Here is a 19,402-nt window from a genome sequence, read left to right as displayed (position 1 = left end):
TTAAAAATTATTTATTTATATATATGCAGCTGTTTAACAGGGGATGGGAAGTTGTGTTATTAACCCAACGATCACATCTCTTCAATTTGAATGTTGCATCTTTTGATTGTTGCCGAAAAGACATGATTCATGGTCAACAAGTGTAATCCTTCTCCTAACCATGTTCTCTATCGGACAAAACTTAGATCAATGCTATTGACTATAGTGCATGGTTTATATAGCTAATTATAATATAATGTAGCTCATTATATGTATTATGTTAATACTTTACATTATGGGTTAAATAACTCAATAATACTATCTTCTAAACAGTTTTTGTAACCCAAGAATACTTAGCAAATATTATATTACCTTCATTGGTAACAGTTAAAAATATCGTCCGTAAACTATTATTTCAATTATTGGAATGGTATAAGGACTTAAAAAATTAAAATACGGAAATGTATGATGAATGTACCTATAACGGTGTTTAATTGTCCAAAAAAAAATTATGACAATTTTTTTTTTTAATTTTCAAGTTGTTAAAAAACATCTAGACGGGTGAAAAATGGATAATGGTAAAAAATAAAAGATAAACGGGTTAAAAAGGGTAAATGGGTAAATGGGTATTAAACGGTTACAGTTAAATGGGTATGCGGTTATGGGTATGGTTAACCGTTTATAAACGGGTATGGGTATGGGTATAACCGTTTAGGCAATTACCCAACGGGTAAATGGTTATGCCGGTATGAGCATAAACGGTTATGGGTAAATAACCGCGGTTATCCACCCGCTCTAGCCATTGCCCATCCCTGGTCAACCCCATGGAACATGTAAAAATAGAAGGAAAGTGGGACTTGAAGCCCAAAACTTGAATGCCAAGGCCTAGAATCCCACCCTAACGGGGGGAAAGAAGAGCTATCGTTCTATATTTTACAAGCGTCTTGAACAAATACTGACTTGATGGTCAAAGTGTTTTCTTGCAAGAGCGCTCCCATTGAATATCCCACCGTAACGGGGAAAGAAGAGGGAGGTATGAGATCGTTCTATATTTTACAAGCGTCTTGAACCAATACTGACTTGACAGTCAGAGTGTTTTCTTGCAGGTCCCCCCTACACGCTCTCATTGAAGACAAGCGAAGATGGTATTTAAAGCTTCTGAATGTATCCAAAATTACTTGTTCGTGGAGAATTGGAATACCTGAAACTTTCCGTTCCAATAGTCATTGAGTTGACTTATATTATTGTTCTTATTTTTCCTTTTGGAGAATAGCAAATCGAAGCAATGCAGAGTTGAATCCCAAGCGTAGCAGGCTGGCAGCTAGTGTTATTGGGGACTTGATGTTGATACAGAAATGAACAATGAACGAAGGAAAGGGTAAAAAAAGAAGAATACAACATAGAAAAGGCCTAAAATAGCAGTAAAAAGTTCAACACTACAAGACCAGGCCACAAAATGTAAGGAAACTAATCAAACAAAACAACATATCAACTTGGAGTACAACGCTAATTGGGCATGAATAAATTATCATGTAACAAGTCAAGCAAATTAAACTAAATAATTTATCTGGTTACATATACGTCATAACATTATAGTTGGTTCTGTTGGAAATTCAAATAAAACCAGGTTGTAAATGGTTGCTGCTAGCTGTTAGTTGCTTTACAGGTTATATTCACATTTCCAGTAACTACAAACATGCTTGCTGCCATGTGATGGCCAAAATGTGGTGATTGCAAGCTGGAAGGATGCAAAGCATGTGTGTGAAAGTGTCTAGTAGCTGGTGCATGTGTGAAATGGTGTAAAGATGGTGAACACCATCATTCATTGCATGTTGTTGTATTGTTAATCAATTTCTGTTTTGTATAAATAGGCCTTCTTGCTAGGCTTTAGTATATCATTCCAATTCCCATTCCATTTCAGCAATTGAGTTTGGAAACTCTTTGAAATATATCAAAGTGCATTGTTTGCCGAAGCTTGTTGCTTCCCTCCTTTCTTTTTTCTTTTTGTCCAATTTTTTTTAGAGTGCAAAGTGAGAGGTGTGATAGAGTTTGTAAACTTATCACCCACATATTTTGGTATTGAGTTAGTAAACTTTGAATACCAACAATTGGTATTAGAGCCAAAATACCATTCTGGCAGGTGCAGCAGTTATGGCATCCAACTTAGTGCAGCTTCAGGTTCCCACATTGAAGAAAGAAAATTATGAAAGATGGTGCATCCAATTCAAGGCATTGTTTGGATCACAAGAGCTATGGGAAGTTGTCGGTAGTGGGTATGTTGTACCCACTACCGAGAAAGAAGCCACATATACTGCAGATCAAAGGAACACTCTCAAGGATTTACGAAAAAATGACCAGAAGGCGCTGTATCTTCTCTATCAAGGATTAGAAGATTCAACGTTCGAGAAGGTTGCAGAAGCAACAACCAGCAAACAAGTTTGGGACACTCTGAGCATAATTTACCAAAGAGTATATCGAGTAAAAAGAGTCCGGCTTCAATCATTAAGAGCAGATTTTGAAGCTGCTCATATGAAAGAATGAGAAAACACTTCAGACTACTATTCTCTACTACTTATAATTATGAATCAAATGAAAATGAATGGCGAGAGGCTTGACTATGTTTGTATCATGGAGAAAATCCTTCGATCACTCACATGCAACTTTGAGCATGTGGTGACTGCCATTGAGGAATCTAAGGATTTGGAGAAAATGAGCGCAGATGAACTGCTAGGATCCCTCAGGGTTCATGAGCAACGCATTCAGAATAATGCAAGACCCACAATGCTAGAGCAAGCTTTGGAGTCAAAGTTGAATTTTGACAAACTAAATGGAGGTCGTGGGCAGTGGAACTCACGTCGTGGGAGTTCATCCAACCATAGCCGAGGACAAGCTCGAGGAAGAGGTCGAGGCTATGCACAAAACCGAGGTCAATCTCAAGAGTGGAGATCTACTTGAGGAAAGGCGCATATCCAATGTCACAGTTGCAAGCAATATGGACATTATGCCAATGAATGTTCATATAAAAATGGTGAGCATGTCAACATGGAAAAATCAAGTGGAAATGCTGTGAGGAATTTACAGTCTTACTAGCACACCATGATATCAGTAGCCAACAAGATGTTTGGTATTTGGACTCTGGTGCAAGCAATCACATGTGTGGAAAGAAAGAGTTTTTTGCCGAACTCAAATATGGGCCTTATGGATCTGTGAGTCTTGGTGACTCCTCAAAGTTGTCAGTTGAAGGCAAAGGAAAGATCAAAATCATCCAGAAGGATGGTAGAGAAGAATACATCTCCGATACTTATTACATACCAGGTATGAAGAGCAACATTCTGAGCATTGGTCAACTACTCCAGAAAGGGTATGTTATACATATGGAGGATATGTTTCTCACTCTCAGGAATGCAAGGAGAAAGCTTATTGCACGTGTTCAAATGTAAAAAAACCGAATGTTCCCGTTGAAGTTGAACACAAAGATTAGGAGTTGCAACATCGGTGTAATGGAAGATGAGTCATGGAAATGGCATCTTCAGTTTGGCCATCTTCATTTCAATGGCCTAAAGTTGCTATCAAGTGGAGGAATGGTTCGTGGTCTACCCCAGATTGAAGCCACACGCCAAGTATGTGAAGGTTGTGTGCTTGGCAAGCAAGCACGACTATCATTTCCTGTTGGTGATACATGGAGAGCAAAGGCACCAATGCAGTTGGTACACACGGATATATGTGGTTCATTGGATCCTATGTCTTATGGAGGTAATAGGTATTTTATTACTTTCATTGATGATTTTAGTAGGAAGACTTGGGTTTATTTTCTCAAGGAGAAGTCGGTTGCCCTAAGAATCTTCAGGGAGTTCAAGGCACTCACAGAGGCTAAAAGCAACCATAAGCTTCTGGCTGTGAAATCAGACAGAAGTGGAGAGTACACCTCTAATGCTTTCCAAGCGTACTGCAAGGAGTAAGGAATTAGGCATCAACTGACTGCTGTATATACCCCATAACAAAATGGGATAGCCGAAAGAAAGAATCTAACCATCCTTGACATGACAAGGTCTATGCTTAAAGAGAAGAATTTGCCAAAAGAATTATGGGCAGAAGCTGTAGCTTGTTCAATTTATTTGTTAAATCGATGTCTAACAAAGAGTGTCAAGAGGATGACACCACAAGAGGCTTAGAGCAGATACAAGTCGAATGTTGCACACCTAAAAGTTTTTAGGTGTGTTGCATATGCTCAAGTTCCAGAAGCCAAGAGGAGGAAACTCGATGATCAAGGTGAGAAGTGAGTGTTTGTGGGCTATAGTGAAGAGTCCAAGGCATACAAGCTCTACAACCCTCTAACTGGCAAACTAGTGGTTAGTAAAGATGTCATCTTCAGTGAGGAAGAGGCATAAAAGTGGAACAACAAATAAGTCAGTAAAGAGAATATTGTCTCCACTGATTTTGAAGAACCAGAAGTTGTACCACCTGTTGAGCAACAACTTGCTCAAACAAACACAACAACTCCATTACACATAACTGCAAGGAGTGGTCATACATCCAGTGAAAAAAGCAGCTCTTCAACTCCAGTGAGGCTAAGAATTCTCATCGAGATATATGGACAAGAAGAGGAAGAAGAAACCAACCTTTTATGCTTGTATGCAGACCACGAGCCTCTCTCATTCAATAAAGTTGTGGAAGAAGATCGTTGGAGAATAGCCATGGAGGAAGAAATCCATGCCATCGAGAAGAATGACACTTGAGAGTTGACAAAGCTCCCACCAAATCAGAAGGCTATTGGTGTCAAGTGGGTGTATAAGATCAAACGCACTGCAGATGGGAGTGTGGATCGATACAAATCAAGGCTTGTAGCAAAGGGCTACAAACAGAAGTATGGAATGGACTATGATGAAGTCTATGCTCCAGTTGCAAGACTTGACACGGTAAGATTGCTAATCTCTCTTGCTGCTCATCATAAATGGAAAATTTATCAACTAGATGTCAAGTCAACCTTCCTTAATGGAGTTCTTGAGGAAGACGTGTACGTGAAACAACCGGAAGGCTTCCAAGTACAAGAAGAAGAAGATAAGGTGTATCGTTTGAATAAGGCTTTGTATGGCCTCAAGCAAGTACCACGAGCTTGGAACTCAAGGATTGATAACTACCTTCACCAAAATGGATTTTAGAAATGTCCATACAAGCATTCAGTTTACATGAAGAACGGTGAAAATGGGAGTTCTTAATTATTTGTCTCTATGTAGATGACTTGTTGTTTACTAGAAACAATGAAGCAATGTTCTGTGAGTTCAAGTAATCCATGTTCAGTGAATTCAAGATGACTGACAATGGATTAATGTCATACTTTCTTGGCGTAGGGTGAAGCAAGAAAGTGACGGTATCTACATCTTTCAACAAAAGTATATGAGAGATATATTGGAGAAATTCAATATGGACAAGTGCAATATTGTCAACACTTCAGTTGCAAATGGATTGAAGCTGTCCAAGGAAGGAGAATGTGAGTTTGTAAACTCAACCGTGTACAAAAGCTTGGTTGGAAACCTAAGGTACCTTACAATCACAATACCTAATATAGTTTATGGTGTTGGACTCGTGAGTCGATACATGGAAACACCAAGGGAGTCTCATTGGCTGGCCGCCAAGAGAATTTTGAGGTACATAAGAGGTACTTTAAACTATGGTCTGTTTTATAATTTTGGTGAAGATGCAAAATTATTTGGTTATTCAAATAGTGATTGGGGAGGTGACCAAGATGAAAGGAAAAGCACAACTGGCTATGTGTTTTTTCTAGGATCAACAGCATCTCATGGACTTCAAAGAAGCAATCAATTGTTGCTTTGTCATCGTGTGAAGCCAAATACGTTGGTGTAGCCTTAACTGTGTGTGAGCCAATTTGGTTAAGAAATCTGTTGAAGTCAATATGTCATCCATAAGTGGAATCGACTGTGATTTATGTGGATAACATCTCAGCTATCAAGCTTGCTAGGAATCCAATCCAACATGGAAGGAGCAAGCATATTGATACCAGGTTCCATTTTCTGAGGGACCATGTGAAACAAAAGACAATTGAACTTGTATATTGTCACACCAAGGAACAAGTGGCTGACATCTTCACAAAGCCCCTGCCAGTTGAATCATTCCGGCTACTACGTGAAATGCTAGGAATGAAGACGTTTTGATTTGAGGAGTTGTGTTGGAAATTCAAATAAAACCAGGTTGTAAATGGTTGCTGCTAGCTGTTAGTTGCTTTACAGGTTGTATTCACATTTCCAGCAACTACAAACAAGCTTGATGCCATGTGATGGCCAAAATGTGGTGATTGCAAGTTGGAAGGATGCAAAGCATGTGTGTGAAAGTGTCTAGCAGTTGGTGCATGTGTGAAAGGGTGTAAAGATGGTGAACACCACCATTCATTGCATGTTGTTGTATTGTTAATCAATTTCTGTTTTGTATAAATAGGCCTTCTTGCTAGGCTTTAGTATATCATTCCAATTCCCATTCCATTTCAGCAATTGAGTTTGGAAACTCTTTGAAATATATCAAAGTGCATTGTTTGCCGAAGCTTGTTGCTTCCCTCCTTTCTTTTTTCTTTTTGTCCAATTTTATTGAGAGTGCAAAGTGAGAGGTGTGATAGAGTTTGTAAACTTATCACCCACATATTTTGGTATTGAGTTAGTAAACTTTGAATACCAACAGGTTCAAGATTATGGAGTCCAAAATTTAGACTGGAAAGTGTAGATTATGAAGATAGAAAAAGTTTCCCAAACTCAAAGCACTGATGTTTTACTCAACATATGGAACTTCCACTTTTATAATAGAATAATGAAACAAAGTAACAACTTGATCACGTTTCCAATGAACATAGACATATTATCTTCTGAATCAAACAAAACAATAGATCAACATGACATGCGATGAAAAACAAACTGTAACAATTTTCTAAAGACACTTCAAATGAACTATGAAATTCTTTGATTGAACCAGAAGTTCCAAATCGGAATCTATTCTAAAACTTTGACTGAAGACCGTAGATTGCGTTCGTATCCACTTGGAAAGCCTTTGCAAGAATATCAGCAGGGATATCAGGGTTTGATCCAAATACAGCATTTGCAATGGCAATCACACCTGGATTTTGGCCGCTGAGAGCTACAATGGCAACTGCATTTCCGTGTCCAACATTTTGTTGGAAATGCACAAGGCCTACTGGGAAAACAAACACATCACCTTTCTGAAGCACCTTGCTGATGAGGCGGTTTTCAGGGTTGGAGGTGACAAAACCAACTTTGAGGCTCCCTTCCAGGACTGTCAAAATTTCAGTAGCTCTAGGGTGTGTATGTGGAGGGTTAAGACCCCATGGGGCAAAATCAATACGCGCAACGGAGATGCCAAGGGTATTAAGTCCTCCAATTTGGGCTACACTAACAGGAGTCACACGTGAACCAACTGCATTTGATGTGTTGCCTGCTAGGTGAAGCCCACTGAAGAAGAAATCGTTGCCTTCAACAAGCTTAGGGTCCTTGCAAACACGACCATTCACCAGTACTGAAACCATGATGAGAAAAATTAATATCAGCATATATAATTATTAATTGATACGGTGCATGTATTTGGTTTTTTGGAAACACGTACTACGGAAAAAAAAAACAAAAAAAACGATTCTTGGCACCTGAGCTCGTTGCATCAGCCACGCAGAAGTCCTGAAGAGAACTCGGGTCAGATGCCAAAGCAATGGAAGAAGTTACGGCAAGGAATGCGAAAAATAGAAGCTGAGAGGCCATCTGATAAGGCAGTAAACAGAGAGAGATTGGCCAACTTGGTTTAAACTTTGCAAGCGAGGATGAGTTTGAATTGTGGATTGAAACCCTACCTATGTCTCTGCTTTTATAGAGAGAAGTATCTCTGCATGTGTTGTTTCCCATGAACTGAAAAAGTCCAGTCTTAATTTGTAACCGCGTATTGTACAAATTTTTCATGGGAAGGTGCTGCTTGTGTATATGTCATCACGTATCTGATAACTTTATTTTTCAGGTGCCGGCGTTGGTGCTGGGCCTGCTGGCATCGAGGAATGTTTCCTTTCTCTAGAATTTGAATTGGATTTCTAGGAATAAAATGTACTATTACTAATTAACACCTATTTCTCTGCTCGTTCTCTAACAAAAAGAATATATATTTCAAACAATTATATACATGTATTTTACTCAGACAATCTTATTTTATCAATATGGTTAATGTATTCTATTATTCTATATGCAGCTGGAAGCATTAAATAGAATATTATGGACGATTCATATATTGGAGGTTTATTTTTGTTTTCAAGCAAATTTTGGTTTAAAAGTTAGTTGTCTTGCTTTGACTAAAACAAATTAAGAGTTTTAGAGAATACATTGTATGGTTTATAAAATATGGTATAAATAAATAGTCTAATATTATTCTAAAATAAAATTTGGAGTAGATGGAGACATGTAATTTGCATACAAAAGTAAACCTTAAAAAAATGTTAAACTTAGATTACTATTATTTTATGATGATATTTTGGAACCACCTAGTACTTAGATTACTATTCTTTTTGTTATTAAATGAAAGGGGTTTTTGAACTTTAATCCTTAAAGAAGATTAAAATTTAATAACAACTTGGTGTTAGATTGGATATTGATTTTAGTCCCTTAATGTGTACTTAATTCAAGTTCATATTATATTTTTGTTTTAATATTTAATAATATCTTATTTAATGTCATTACATTAAATTTTAAATTTATTATTATATACACTTTAATTCATTAATTTTATTAACTTCCTCTAATTAGTATACCTAAACGTCCATATCATAATATATTTTACCAAATTAGTGCACCGAAATGTCCGTACCTAAATATATTGTGGTGAATTAGTGGTACATAAGAAAATATGCAAAAACATAACTGTACTGAAAATTACGTACCTAAATATATGATACTAGCTAGTGTACCGAAATGTCGGTACCTAAATATATTATACAAAACTAGTGTACCAAAATATCCATACCTAAACTTATTATACTAACCTAGTGTATCGAAATGTTTATACCTAAATATATTGTAATGGATTAGTGGCACATAATAAAATATGCAAAAACATAAGTGTACCGAAAAATTTCTACGAAAATATTTTCTTATATAAGATACTTACCATAATGTGAATTAAAATTTATAATATTTTCATGGAATTTAATTTATGAACATCATAAAATTATAAATAAAAAAAGAGAGATATTAATAGAGTCTAGGGACTAAAATCAATTTTTAATCTTGTATGAGACATAATGCCCACTCCATGGAACATGGAGAAATAGAAGGAAAGTGGGACTTGGAGCCCAAGACTTAATGCCTATAAAAGGCCTAGAATTCCACCATAACGGGGGAAGAAGAGGGAGGTATGAGATTGTTCTATATTTTACAAGCGTCTTGAACGAACACTAACTTGAGCGTTAAAGTGTTTTCTTGCAGGTCCCCCGCCCCCATGCTCTCACTAAAGACAAGTGAAGATGATGTCTAAAACTTCTCAATGTGTTCAAAATTACTTGTTGGTGGAGAATGGAAACACCCAAAATTTTCCGCTCCAACGGTCATTGAGTTGGCTTATATTATTGTTATTGTTTTTTCTTTTGGAGAATACTAAATCGAAGCAATATAGAGTTGAATCTCAAGCGTAGCAGGCTGGCAGCTACTGTTATTTGGGACTTGGACGTTGAGTATTGAACTGAACAATGAACGAGGGAAAGGCTAAAAAAAGCAGAATACAACAGAGCAAATGCCTAAAATAGCAGCAAAAAGTTCAACACTACAAGACCAGGCCACAAAATGTAAGGAAAATAATCAAACAAAACAACATATCAACTTGGAGTACAACGCTAATTGGGCATGAATAAATTATCATGTAACAGGTCAAGCAAATTAAACTAAATAATTTATCTGGTTACATATACCTCATAACTTTATATTTGGTTCAAGATTATGGAGTCTAAAATTAAGACAGATTATGAAGATAGAAAAAATTTCCCAAACTCAACAGTGATGTTTTACACAACATGTGGAACTTCCACTTTTATAATAGAATTATGAAACAAGTAACAACTTGATCACGTTTTCAGTGAACATAGTGTTGAATTATAATCTTGTCTTGGCCCAAAGATAATGGATCTAGCCCATGCACAAAGAAAGATTCATGCACATGCTAGAGAATTCTAGCAAAGTCCAAGTTGGTGGAAGAGTCTAGAAGAATGGTGAGGATTCCACCAACATACAAGATTAGTGTAGATAATTCTAGCATAGGAAGGTAGTGGAATTATCTAGATATATCTAGCATGATGTCTCCAAGGTTCCATCCATGCCTATAAAAGGAGAAGGCATCCACACCATTTGCAACAACCAAGAGAGCAAGTAGTGAGAAGTGAGATGAAGCAACAAAGCTTCTAAGAGTGTTTGAGTGTTTCCTCTTGTACTAAGTTTGTGAGTGAATAAAAATCTTGTGTAATACATTGAGTGTTCTTTCTTTCTCTTGCCTATCAATTCCGCTGCATTACATTCTTCTTTGTGAGATAAGCATATCCAAAGTAGTGAAGTCTTTTTAAGCCCCAACAAAGTGGTATTAGAGCTATGGCTAGCAACGCTATGGCAGCTTTCCAAGTTCCAGTGCTCGACAACAACAATTTCGATAATTGGAGTATCAAAATGAAGGCCCTTTTGGGAGCACACGATGTATGGGAAGTCGTGGAGAAAGGCTACACTGAGCCAGAAGATGAAGCTACTATGTCCCAACCCCAGAATGAGAGTTTGAAAGATTCAAGAAAGAGAGACAAGAAGGCTCTCTACCTCATCTACCAAGCATTAGATGACAATGGCTTTGAGAAGGTCTCGAGTGCAACCTCTGCCAAGCAAGCATGGGAGAAGCTTCAAACCTCTTACAAATGAGCCAAACAAGTGAAAAAGGTTTGTCTTCAAGTATTAAGAGGTGAGTTCGAATCTCTACATATGAAAGGGTCTGAATCAATCTTTGATTATTTCTCAAGAGTCCTAGCTGTTTCTAATCAATTAAAAAGAAATGGTGAAAAGTTGGATGATATTAGAATTATGGAGAAGATACTACGCTTGTTGGACCCCAAGTTTGAGCACATTGTCGTGACGATTGAAGAAACTAAAAACTTGGAAGAAATTAGTATAGAGCAATTAATGGGTTCGCTACAAGCATATGAAGAGAAACATAAGAAGAGGCAAGGGAATGATGAGCAGCTCCTCAAGACGCATGTTCAGCCAAAGAAGAAAGAAGAAAGCTTTGATAACGAGAGAATCTAGTATGGAAGAAGTCGTGGTCGAGGTCGCGGACGTGGATGTGGTTGGAACTTCAACAACCATAGCAACTACGAAAGAGGAGAAAGCTCAACAAAAGGTCGTGGAAGAGGACGCTCAAACTTGAGGTATGAAAAATCTCAAGTTCAATGCTACCACTGTCAAAAGTTTGGGCATTATGCTTGGGAATGTAGAGCTCCAAGCAACAGGCTTGATGAGAAGGTCAATTATGTGAAAGAAGAGAAAGAAGGTAATGGCATTGCATTACTAGCATGCAAGAACAATGATGGAGACCAAGACTATACATGGTACCTTGACACCGGCGCCAGCAACCACATGTGCGGAAGAAGAAGCATATTCGTAGAGCTCAATGAATCGGTGAGTGGCAACGTTTCTTTTGGAGACGAATCCAAAATACCCATCAAAGGAAAAGGTAACATCCTAATTCCCCTGAAAAATGGCGGTCACCAATTAATTTCAAATGTCTACCACGTGCCCAATATGAAAAGCAACATTTTATGCTTGGGACAACTTTTAGAAAAAGGTTATGATATTCACATGAAAAATTATAGCCTTTTTCTTAGAGATGACAAAGGAAGATTAATTGCCAAGATGAAAATGTCAAAGAATAGGATGTTTCCCATGAACATTCAAAACAATGTTGCAAAGTGTCTCAAGATATGTTACAAAGACACACCCTGGCTTTGGCATCTTCATTTTGGGCATCTTAACTTTAGGGGACTAGAGTTATTGTCTAAGAAGGAGATGGTGAGAGGCTTACCATGCATCAGTTGCCCTAATCAAGCTTGCAAATGATGTTTACTTGGGAAAACAGTTCAGGAAAAGCTTTCCAAAGGAGTCGACCACAAGAGCCTAGAAGCCACTCGAGCTCATTCACATTGTATGTGCGGTTCAATAAAACCAAGCTCTTTGGGTAAAAATAATTATTTCCTTCTCTTCATTGATGATTTTTCAAGGAAAACCTGGGTGTATTTCTTAAAGCAGAAATCAGAGGTATTTGGAGCATTCAAGAAGTTCAAAGTCGCCGTAGAAAAAGAAAGTGGTTGCAAGATCAAAGCCATGGGATCTGATTAAGGAGAAGAATTCACTTCGAAGGAATTTCAAGAATTTTGTGAAGCCAATGGAATTCGTCGACCTTTGACAGTTCCAAGATCCCCTCAACAAAATGGTGTGGAGGAAAGAAAAAATCGAACCATCATCGACATGGCTCGAAGCATGCTCAAAAGTAAGAGATTGCCTAAGGAGCTGTGGGCAGAAGCTGTAGCATGTGCTATCTACCTATCAAATCGGTCTCCAATAAGGAGTGTGTGGGGAAAGACTCCGCAAGAAGCATGGAGTGGAAGAAAGCCAGGTATCTCTCATCTAAGAGTTTTTTTAAGCATAGCCCATGTACATGTACCAGACGAGAGGAGAATCAAACTCGACGATAAAAGTGAAAAGTTCATCTTTATCGGCTATGACTCAAATTCAAAAGGTTATAAACTGTATAATCCAAACAATGGGAAGACGTGACGTGACGTTCGATGAAGAAGGAGAATGGGATTTTGGCTCTCATGCAGGTGATCTTCACTTCTTTCCTTAGTTTGAAGAAGAGAATGAACAAGGGATGATGGAGCAAGCAAGAGAGGTTCAACAAGAATCTACTACTTCACCTGCTTCACCAACATCAATCAATCATGGTAATTCACAAGCATCAGCATCATCAAGTGGGAGTCTAAATGAAAGAGAAGTACCATGCACAAGAAGTCTACGAGATCTCTATGAGGTAGCTGAAAGACTTGATAATCCTACATTTTTCTGTCTCTTTGCTGATTGTGAACCAGTTGACTTCCAAGAAGCAATGCAAAATACTAAGTGGAGGAAAGCAATGGATGAAGAAATTGAAGCAATCCAGAAGAACGATACATGGGAACTCGTTATTCTTCCAAAAAGACACAAAGCCATCAGAGTCAAGTGGGTGTATAAGACAAAGAAGAATGCCAACGAAGAGGTTGAAAGATACAAGGCAAGACTAGTGGCGAAGGGCTATAGTCAAAGAGCTGGAATCGACTATGATGAGGTATTTGCACCCGTTGCTCGGTTGGAAACTAAACGATTACTAATTTCTTTGGCAGCTCAAAACAAATGGAAGATTCAACAAATGGATGTGAAGTCCGCTTTCCTAAATGGAGTCCTTGAAGAAGAAGTCTACATTCAGCAACCGACAGGCTATGAAATCAAAGGGCATGAAGACAAAGTTCTGAAGCTGAAGAAAGCCCTCTTGAATTGTATGAGTTCTCTCCCTCTAAAAGTATGAGAGCTTTGAGCCTTGTAGGATGGCTTGGCTATTTGCCTCCTTTAGAATGAGGGGAGGAGTCCCCTTTTATAGAATAAGGGGTTCCTCCTCTTTTACAAAGTATGGGCTTTAGTGTGAGGCCCAAATATACGAGGCCCAATATATGGTACCAACAGGAGTCCCCCAAGTCTTCAGTCAAAGGAGTCTTTTGGCTGGAGACTTCAAATCCAATCCATGTACGGGCCGAAGTGGCTAGATGTCTTGAACCAGTATCAACCCAAGGTAATGCTCAACATAAAGCAATACTCGGCTAGAGGTATCACACGTTACGAGACTGCTCGGCTGGAGGCGATATTCGTTGCGAGGCTGCTCGGCTAGAGGCTATGCTCGTTGCGAGACGGCTCGGCTCGTGGTATTCCTCATTGCAAGTATCTACTTTATGTCGACATGCACTCAGTATGAGTTGATTCTCGACATGACTCGGGTCTGCTTGTCGGGTTCGCATATTGGGTCTATGTGTCGGATCCGCGGATCGGGTCCGCAAGTCGGATCTTTGAATCGGGGCCATACGTAGGGGCATCGAGTTGGGACTATCTGTAGGGTCATCGAGTTGGGTCCAGGCACATAGGTGTCCCAATAAGCGAATGTCCGAGCAAGTGGGTGTCCGGTCAGACAAGAGATCACCACAAGCACGTGGCTCATCAGTCTATAAGTTGGTAGACCTCGTTAATCAGCAACAATGTTGATCAGTGGACCTAGTTGCTCAATAATTCCTGACAATAAATGACAGTATAATCATGAGCGTATAATGAATAAATATAATAAATACGTAAAAGAAATATGGTAACAACAATTATTTAATATGTATATTTCTTATAAGTGTAAAACCTTGCCATGCGTATTATAGCATAGTTTTAGGTTATAAAAGTGGATTAGTTCTTTTGGATTTGAGCTGATAATTTCAACATAATTTAAAATGCATGGGTGTGGCAACCCACATCCACTTTCAGCATCTGTTGTAAACCCACCATCAGTTAGTGGAAAACATTCAAAAAATAAAATAAAGATATCATCATTGTTCCACCATCACACAATAACCTGTACCATTTGATAAATATTAAATAATAAAAAGATATCATCATTGTTCCACCATCACACAATAACCTGTACCATTTGATAAATATTAAATAATAAAAAGATATCATCATTGTTCCACCATCACACAATAACCTGTACCATTTGATAAATATTAAATAATAAAAACAATTGAATTAGGTGAATGACTTATCTTTTTTCACGTGTGGATCTGACCGACAGGGCTCTTCCCTTATCTTATCTTTTTCAAAATTATCATGAGTGGAAAAACACAGATGGGTATGGAAATGATGTTGTTGGAGACTTTCTTCCCCACTGAGTCAAAAGATAAACAGCATGCCTGGCTCTTTCGGCCATTTTCTTCCCCGAGAGCTTGCTACCCTTACTCCGGTTGCATCCGTATTATTCCATCTGCCTGGAAAACCATGGTCAGAGTGTCGGAGGGCAAAACGGGAACTGAAATGGGCTGCTCCGGCTGCTCGCTGCTGAAGAGCACTCATGTCACGGTGCTGATGGCTGACTGTTCCCGTTGGATGGTCTGTGTCTGGAGCAACCAATGCTCTGGGCATATATGGTTTAAGAAGTTTGGTTTCCAAGTCACTCCTGACTCTCCTCTAAAAAATGACAGGAGCATATGGAGCTTGTGTGGTCAGTGCTTCATTCTCCGTCACAGCACTCGCAGCCATAATTGATACGGTTTTCTGCGATATTCTCTGACCTTCTTGCTCTCTCTCTCTCTCTCTTTAGACGAGGGGTGGATGAGAGAGAAACTGTGGTGCTCGATCTTGGTGACGGTGTTGTTTCAGGTGAGCACAGTGAGCTCCAGAGAATGATCAGACGGCGGAGAGTCTTGAGGTGGGTACTCCACTTCTGTCGAGAACCGTCTCGCCAAAATTGTGTGAGGATGGTGGTTGTCTTTTGGGAAAAGTGGAATTGGACAAGTGTGCCAGTCGGCGGTCGAGACGGTACTCTCCGGAGACGGTCTTTTGGGTTTTGCCGACGTGTCGCAAGGACCACGACGCTCACTGAAGCACTTGGGTATGGCGGCAAGTTTACATTGATGCACTTAGGAGTCTTAACCAGGTACATAATCTCCAGATCCAAGCAATTGGAGATGGTGGCGAATCTTTTACCTCTCGCTCATCTTATCCGATTCCTCTGCGTCGATTTTTTCAGATTGTACGAAAAAATTATCGTTCAAGAGATATGTGCAGATCGGACAAGTTATTCTCGTCACCCACGGCAGGCTCGTCGTCATCGTCGATGAATAGACCAAAACAGGGCTCTGGTTGATGCACCTGGTAGCTTCTGAAGTGATCTTGAAGTGAAAAGAGGGCCTGAATCCGACGGGCCTTCGTCAGTCTCGTGGATCGTGCTACTGCTTCTGGCGGTGCATGCTTGCTGCTGAGGAAGAGAGCAAGGGACTGACCTCCAACTTTCAGTCTCATCAGTCTTGTTGAGAGACGCTTGTTTTCTAACAGAGTGGAATTCATTTGATGAAACATGGTCAGAGAGAGAGAGAACTCTGTGTCTGTTTGAGATTTAGATCTTTTCAGTTTCTGGATTTTTGCAGATTCACGACGGAGATGAAAAAATGATAGAGAACCGACACAACTTTTCGTATCGTTTCCCACAGACGGCGCCAAATGTTGATGCACAAAACCGGATGGTCTTGGAACAACGTAAATCCGACCGTGAATCTGCACAAACGCTCAAGAACACGAAGAACACAAAGAACACAAGGATTTTATCGTGGTTCACCCCAATGTTTGGGCTACGTCCACACTGTAGTTGATTGTGTTTCTCTGTATGTGTATGGATACAAGTGTTTGGGGGAAGTCCCCCGGAGAAAGGAGGGTGAGGGAGAAGGAAGGAGAGCCTCTTGAATTGTATGAGTTCTCTCCCTCTAAAAGTATGAGAGCTTTGAGCCTTGTAGGATGGCTTGGCTATTTGCCTCCTTTAGAATGAGGGGAGGAGTCCCCTTTTATAGAATAAGGGGTTCCTCCTCTTTTACAAAGTATGGGCTTTAGTGTGAGGCCCAAATATACGAGGCCCAATATATGGTACCAACAGACAAGTACTTCCAAGAAAACAACTTCACCAAGTGCCCTCATGAACATGCTCTCTACGTCAAAGTCAAAGATGGAGATATTCTAATTGTGTGCATATATGTGGATGATCTAATCTTCACCGGAAGTAATCCAAGCATGTATGAAGAGTTCAAGAGAGTGATGACAAAGAATTCGAGATGACCGACATCGGGTTGATGGCATACTACCTAGGCATTGAAGTCAAGTAGATCGAGAAGGCATTTTCATCTCCCAAGAAAGCTACACAAAGGAGATACTAGAAAAGTTCAAAATGGATGACTGCAAGCTCATAGGCACGCCAGTGGAGTGTGGAGTCAAATTAACCAAGCATGACAAAGGAGAAAGTGTAGATCCAACATTTTTCAAGAGTTTAGTTGGAAGCTTGCGTTACTTAACTTGCACAAGACCAGACATTCTCTATGCCGTCAGATTAGTCAGTCGCTACATGGAGAATCCCACAACTACACATTTGAAAACAGCCAAAAGAATTCTTCGATACCTTAAAGGTACTGTTAACTTTGGCTTGTTCTATTCAAGTTCTGATGACTAAAAACTTGTTGGGTATAGCGACAGTGATTGGGCAGGAGATTCCGACGACAGAAAAAACACTATTGGATTTGTGTTCTTCATGGGAGACACTGCATTCACATAGATGTCGAAGGAGCAACCAATTGTCACTCTCTCTACCTGCAAAGCTGAATACGTAGCTGCTACCTCATGCAATCTGGCTGAGAAACTTGCTAAAAGAATTAAGCATGCCACAAGAAGAGCCAACAGAGATCTATGTCGACAACAAGTCTGCAATAGCTCTAGCAAAGAATCCAATATTCCATGACAGGAGCAAACACATAGATACCCGCTATCATTACATAAGAGATTATATTGCAAGAAAGGATGTGCAAGTGGAATACGTGAAGTCACAAGACCAAGTCGCCGACATATTCACCAAACCACTCAGGCAAGAAGACTTTGTCAGATTGAGGAACGCAATCGGCATCACAAGACAAGATTAAGGGGGGATGTTGAATTGTAATCTTGTCTTGGCCCAAAGATAATGGATCTAGCCAATGCACAAAGAAAGATCCATGCACATGCTAGAGAATTCTAGCAAAGTCCAAGTTGGTGGAAGAGTCTAGAAGAATGGTGAGGATTCCACCAACATACAAGATTAGTGTAGATAATTCTAGCATAGGAAGGTAGTGGAATTATCTAAATATATCTAGCATGATGTTTCCATGCTTCTCCAAGGTTCCATCCATGTCTATAAAAGGAGAAGGCATCCACACCATTTGCAACAACCAAGAGAGCAAGTAGTGGGAAGTGAGAAGAAGCAACAAAGCTTCTAAGAGTGTTTGAGTGTTTCCTCTTATACTAAGTTTGTGAGTGAATAAAAATCTTGTGTAATACATTGAGTGTTCTTTCTTTCTCTTGCCTATCAATTCCGCTGCATTACATTCTTCTTTGTGAGATAAACATCTCCAAAGTAGTGATGTCTTTTTAAGCCCCAACACATAGACATATTATCTTCTGAATCAAACAAAACAATAGATCAACATGACATGCGATGAAAAACAAACTGTAACAATTTTCTAAAGACACTTCAAATGAACTATGAATCTGTCTTTGATTGAATCAGAAGTTCCAAATCGGAACCTATTCTAAAATTTGGACTGAAGACCGTAGATTGCGTTTGTATCCACTTGGAAAGCCTTGGCAAGAATATCAGCAGGGATATCAGGGTTTGATCCAAATACAGCATTTGCAATGGCAATCACACCTGGATTTTGGCTGCTGAGAGCTACAATGGCAACTGCATTTCCGTGTCCAACATTTTGTTGGAAATGCACAAGGCCTACTGGGAAAACAAACACATCACCCTTCTGAAGTACCTTGCTGATGAGGCGGTTTTCGGGATTGGAGGTGACAAAACCAACTTTGAGGCTCCCTTCCAGGACTGTCAAAATTTCAGTAGCTCTAGGGTGTGTATGTGGAGGGTTAAGACCCCATGGGACAAAATCAATACGCGCAACGGAGATGCCAAGGGTATTAAGTCCTCCAATTTGGGCTACACTAACAGGAGTCACACGTGAACCAACTGCATTTGATGTGTTGCCTGCTAGGTGAAGCCCACTGAAGAAAAAATCGTTGGCTTCAACAAGCTTAGGGTCCTTGCAAACACGACCATTCACCAGTACTGAAACCATGATGAGAAAAATTATTATCAGCATATATGATTATTAATATATACGATGCATGTATTTGTTCTTTTGGAAATACGTACTATGAAAAATAAACAAAAGAAAAAAAAAAAAAAAACGATTCTAGGTACCTGAGCTCGTTGCATCAGCCACGAAGAGAACTCGGGTCAGATGCCAAAGCAATGGAAGAAGTTACAGCAAGGAATGCGAAAAGCGGAAGCTGAGAGGCCATTTAATCAAGGCTGTAAGCAGAGGGAGATTAGCGAACTTGGTTTAAACTTTGTGAGCGAGGATAAGTTTGAATTGTGGATTGAAACCCTATACCTATGTGTCTGCTTTTATAGAGAGAAGTATCTCTGCATGTGTTGTTTCCTATGAACTGAAAAAGTCTAGTCTTAATTTGTAATCGCGTATTGTACAAATTTTCCATGG

General features: G+C 39.3%; 2 protein-coding genes and 1 pseudogene across 2 annotated transcripts; 1 reads left to right on the top strand and 2 right to left on the bottom strand.

Moving 5' to 3' along the window:
- Nucleotides 1-6,765: 6,765 nt before the first annotated feature.
- Nucleotides 6,766-7,877, bottom strand: LOC139188846 (putative germin-like protein 2-1). The gene is made up of 2 exons (XM_070806802.1): nt 7,637-7,877; nt 6,766-7,512 (listed from the first exon to the last, which is right to left on the bottom strand). The coding sequence occupies exons 1-2, from the start codon at nt 7,746-7,748 to the stop codon at nt 6,977-6,979; spliced, it is 648 nt and encodes a 215-aa protein (XP_070662903.1). The 5' UTR covers nt 7,749-7,877; the 3' UTR covers nt 6,766-6,976.
- Nucleotides 7,878-10,391: 2,514 nt separating this feature from the next.
- LOC139189003 (uncharacterized) lies at nt 10,392-12,657 on the top strand. The gene has a single exon (XM_070807190.1). It carries the CDS (start codon nt 10,602-10,604, stop codon nt 10,914-10,916), a length of 315 nt encoding a protein of 104 aa, XP_070663291.1. The 5' UTR covers nt 10,392-10,601; the 3' UTR covers nt 10,917-12,657.
- Nucleotides 12,658-18,430: 5,773 nt separating this feature from the next.
- On the bottom strand, nt 18,431-19,202 carry LOC103446098 (putative germin-like protein 2-1; annotated as a pseudogene).
- Between the last annotated feature and the right edge of the window lie 200 nt (nt 19,203-19,402).

The sequence above is a fragment of the Malus domestica genome, chromosome 10 (genome assembly GCF_042453785.1).
Source record: "Malus domestica chromosome 10, GDT2T_hap1".
Taxonomy (NCBI): domain Eukaryota; kingdom Viridiplantae; phylum Streptophyta; class Magnoliopsida; order Rosales; family Rosaceae; genus Malus; species Malus domestica.
Note: the sequence above shows the minus strand (reverse complement) of the source record. Positions and strands in the feature narration are given on the sequence as shown.

Bases quoted from the DNA above. Each gene is read 5' to 3' on its own strand.
- LOC139189003 (XM_070807190.1), top strand. From the start codon at position 10,602: ATGGCTAGCAACGCTATGGCAGCTTTCCAAGTTCCAGTGCTCGACAAC.
- LOC139188846 (XM_070806802.1), bottom strand. From the start codon at position 7,748: ATGGCCTCTCAGCTTCTATTTTTCGCATTCCTTGCCGTAACTTCTTCC. The intron at 7,513-7,636 runs GTGCCAAGAATC...TCATGGTTTCAG, and splicing joins GGCTGATGCAACGAGCTCAG to TACTGGTGAATGGTCGTGTT.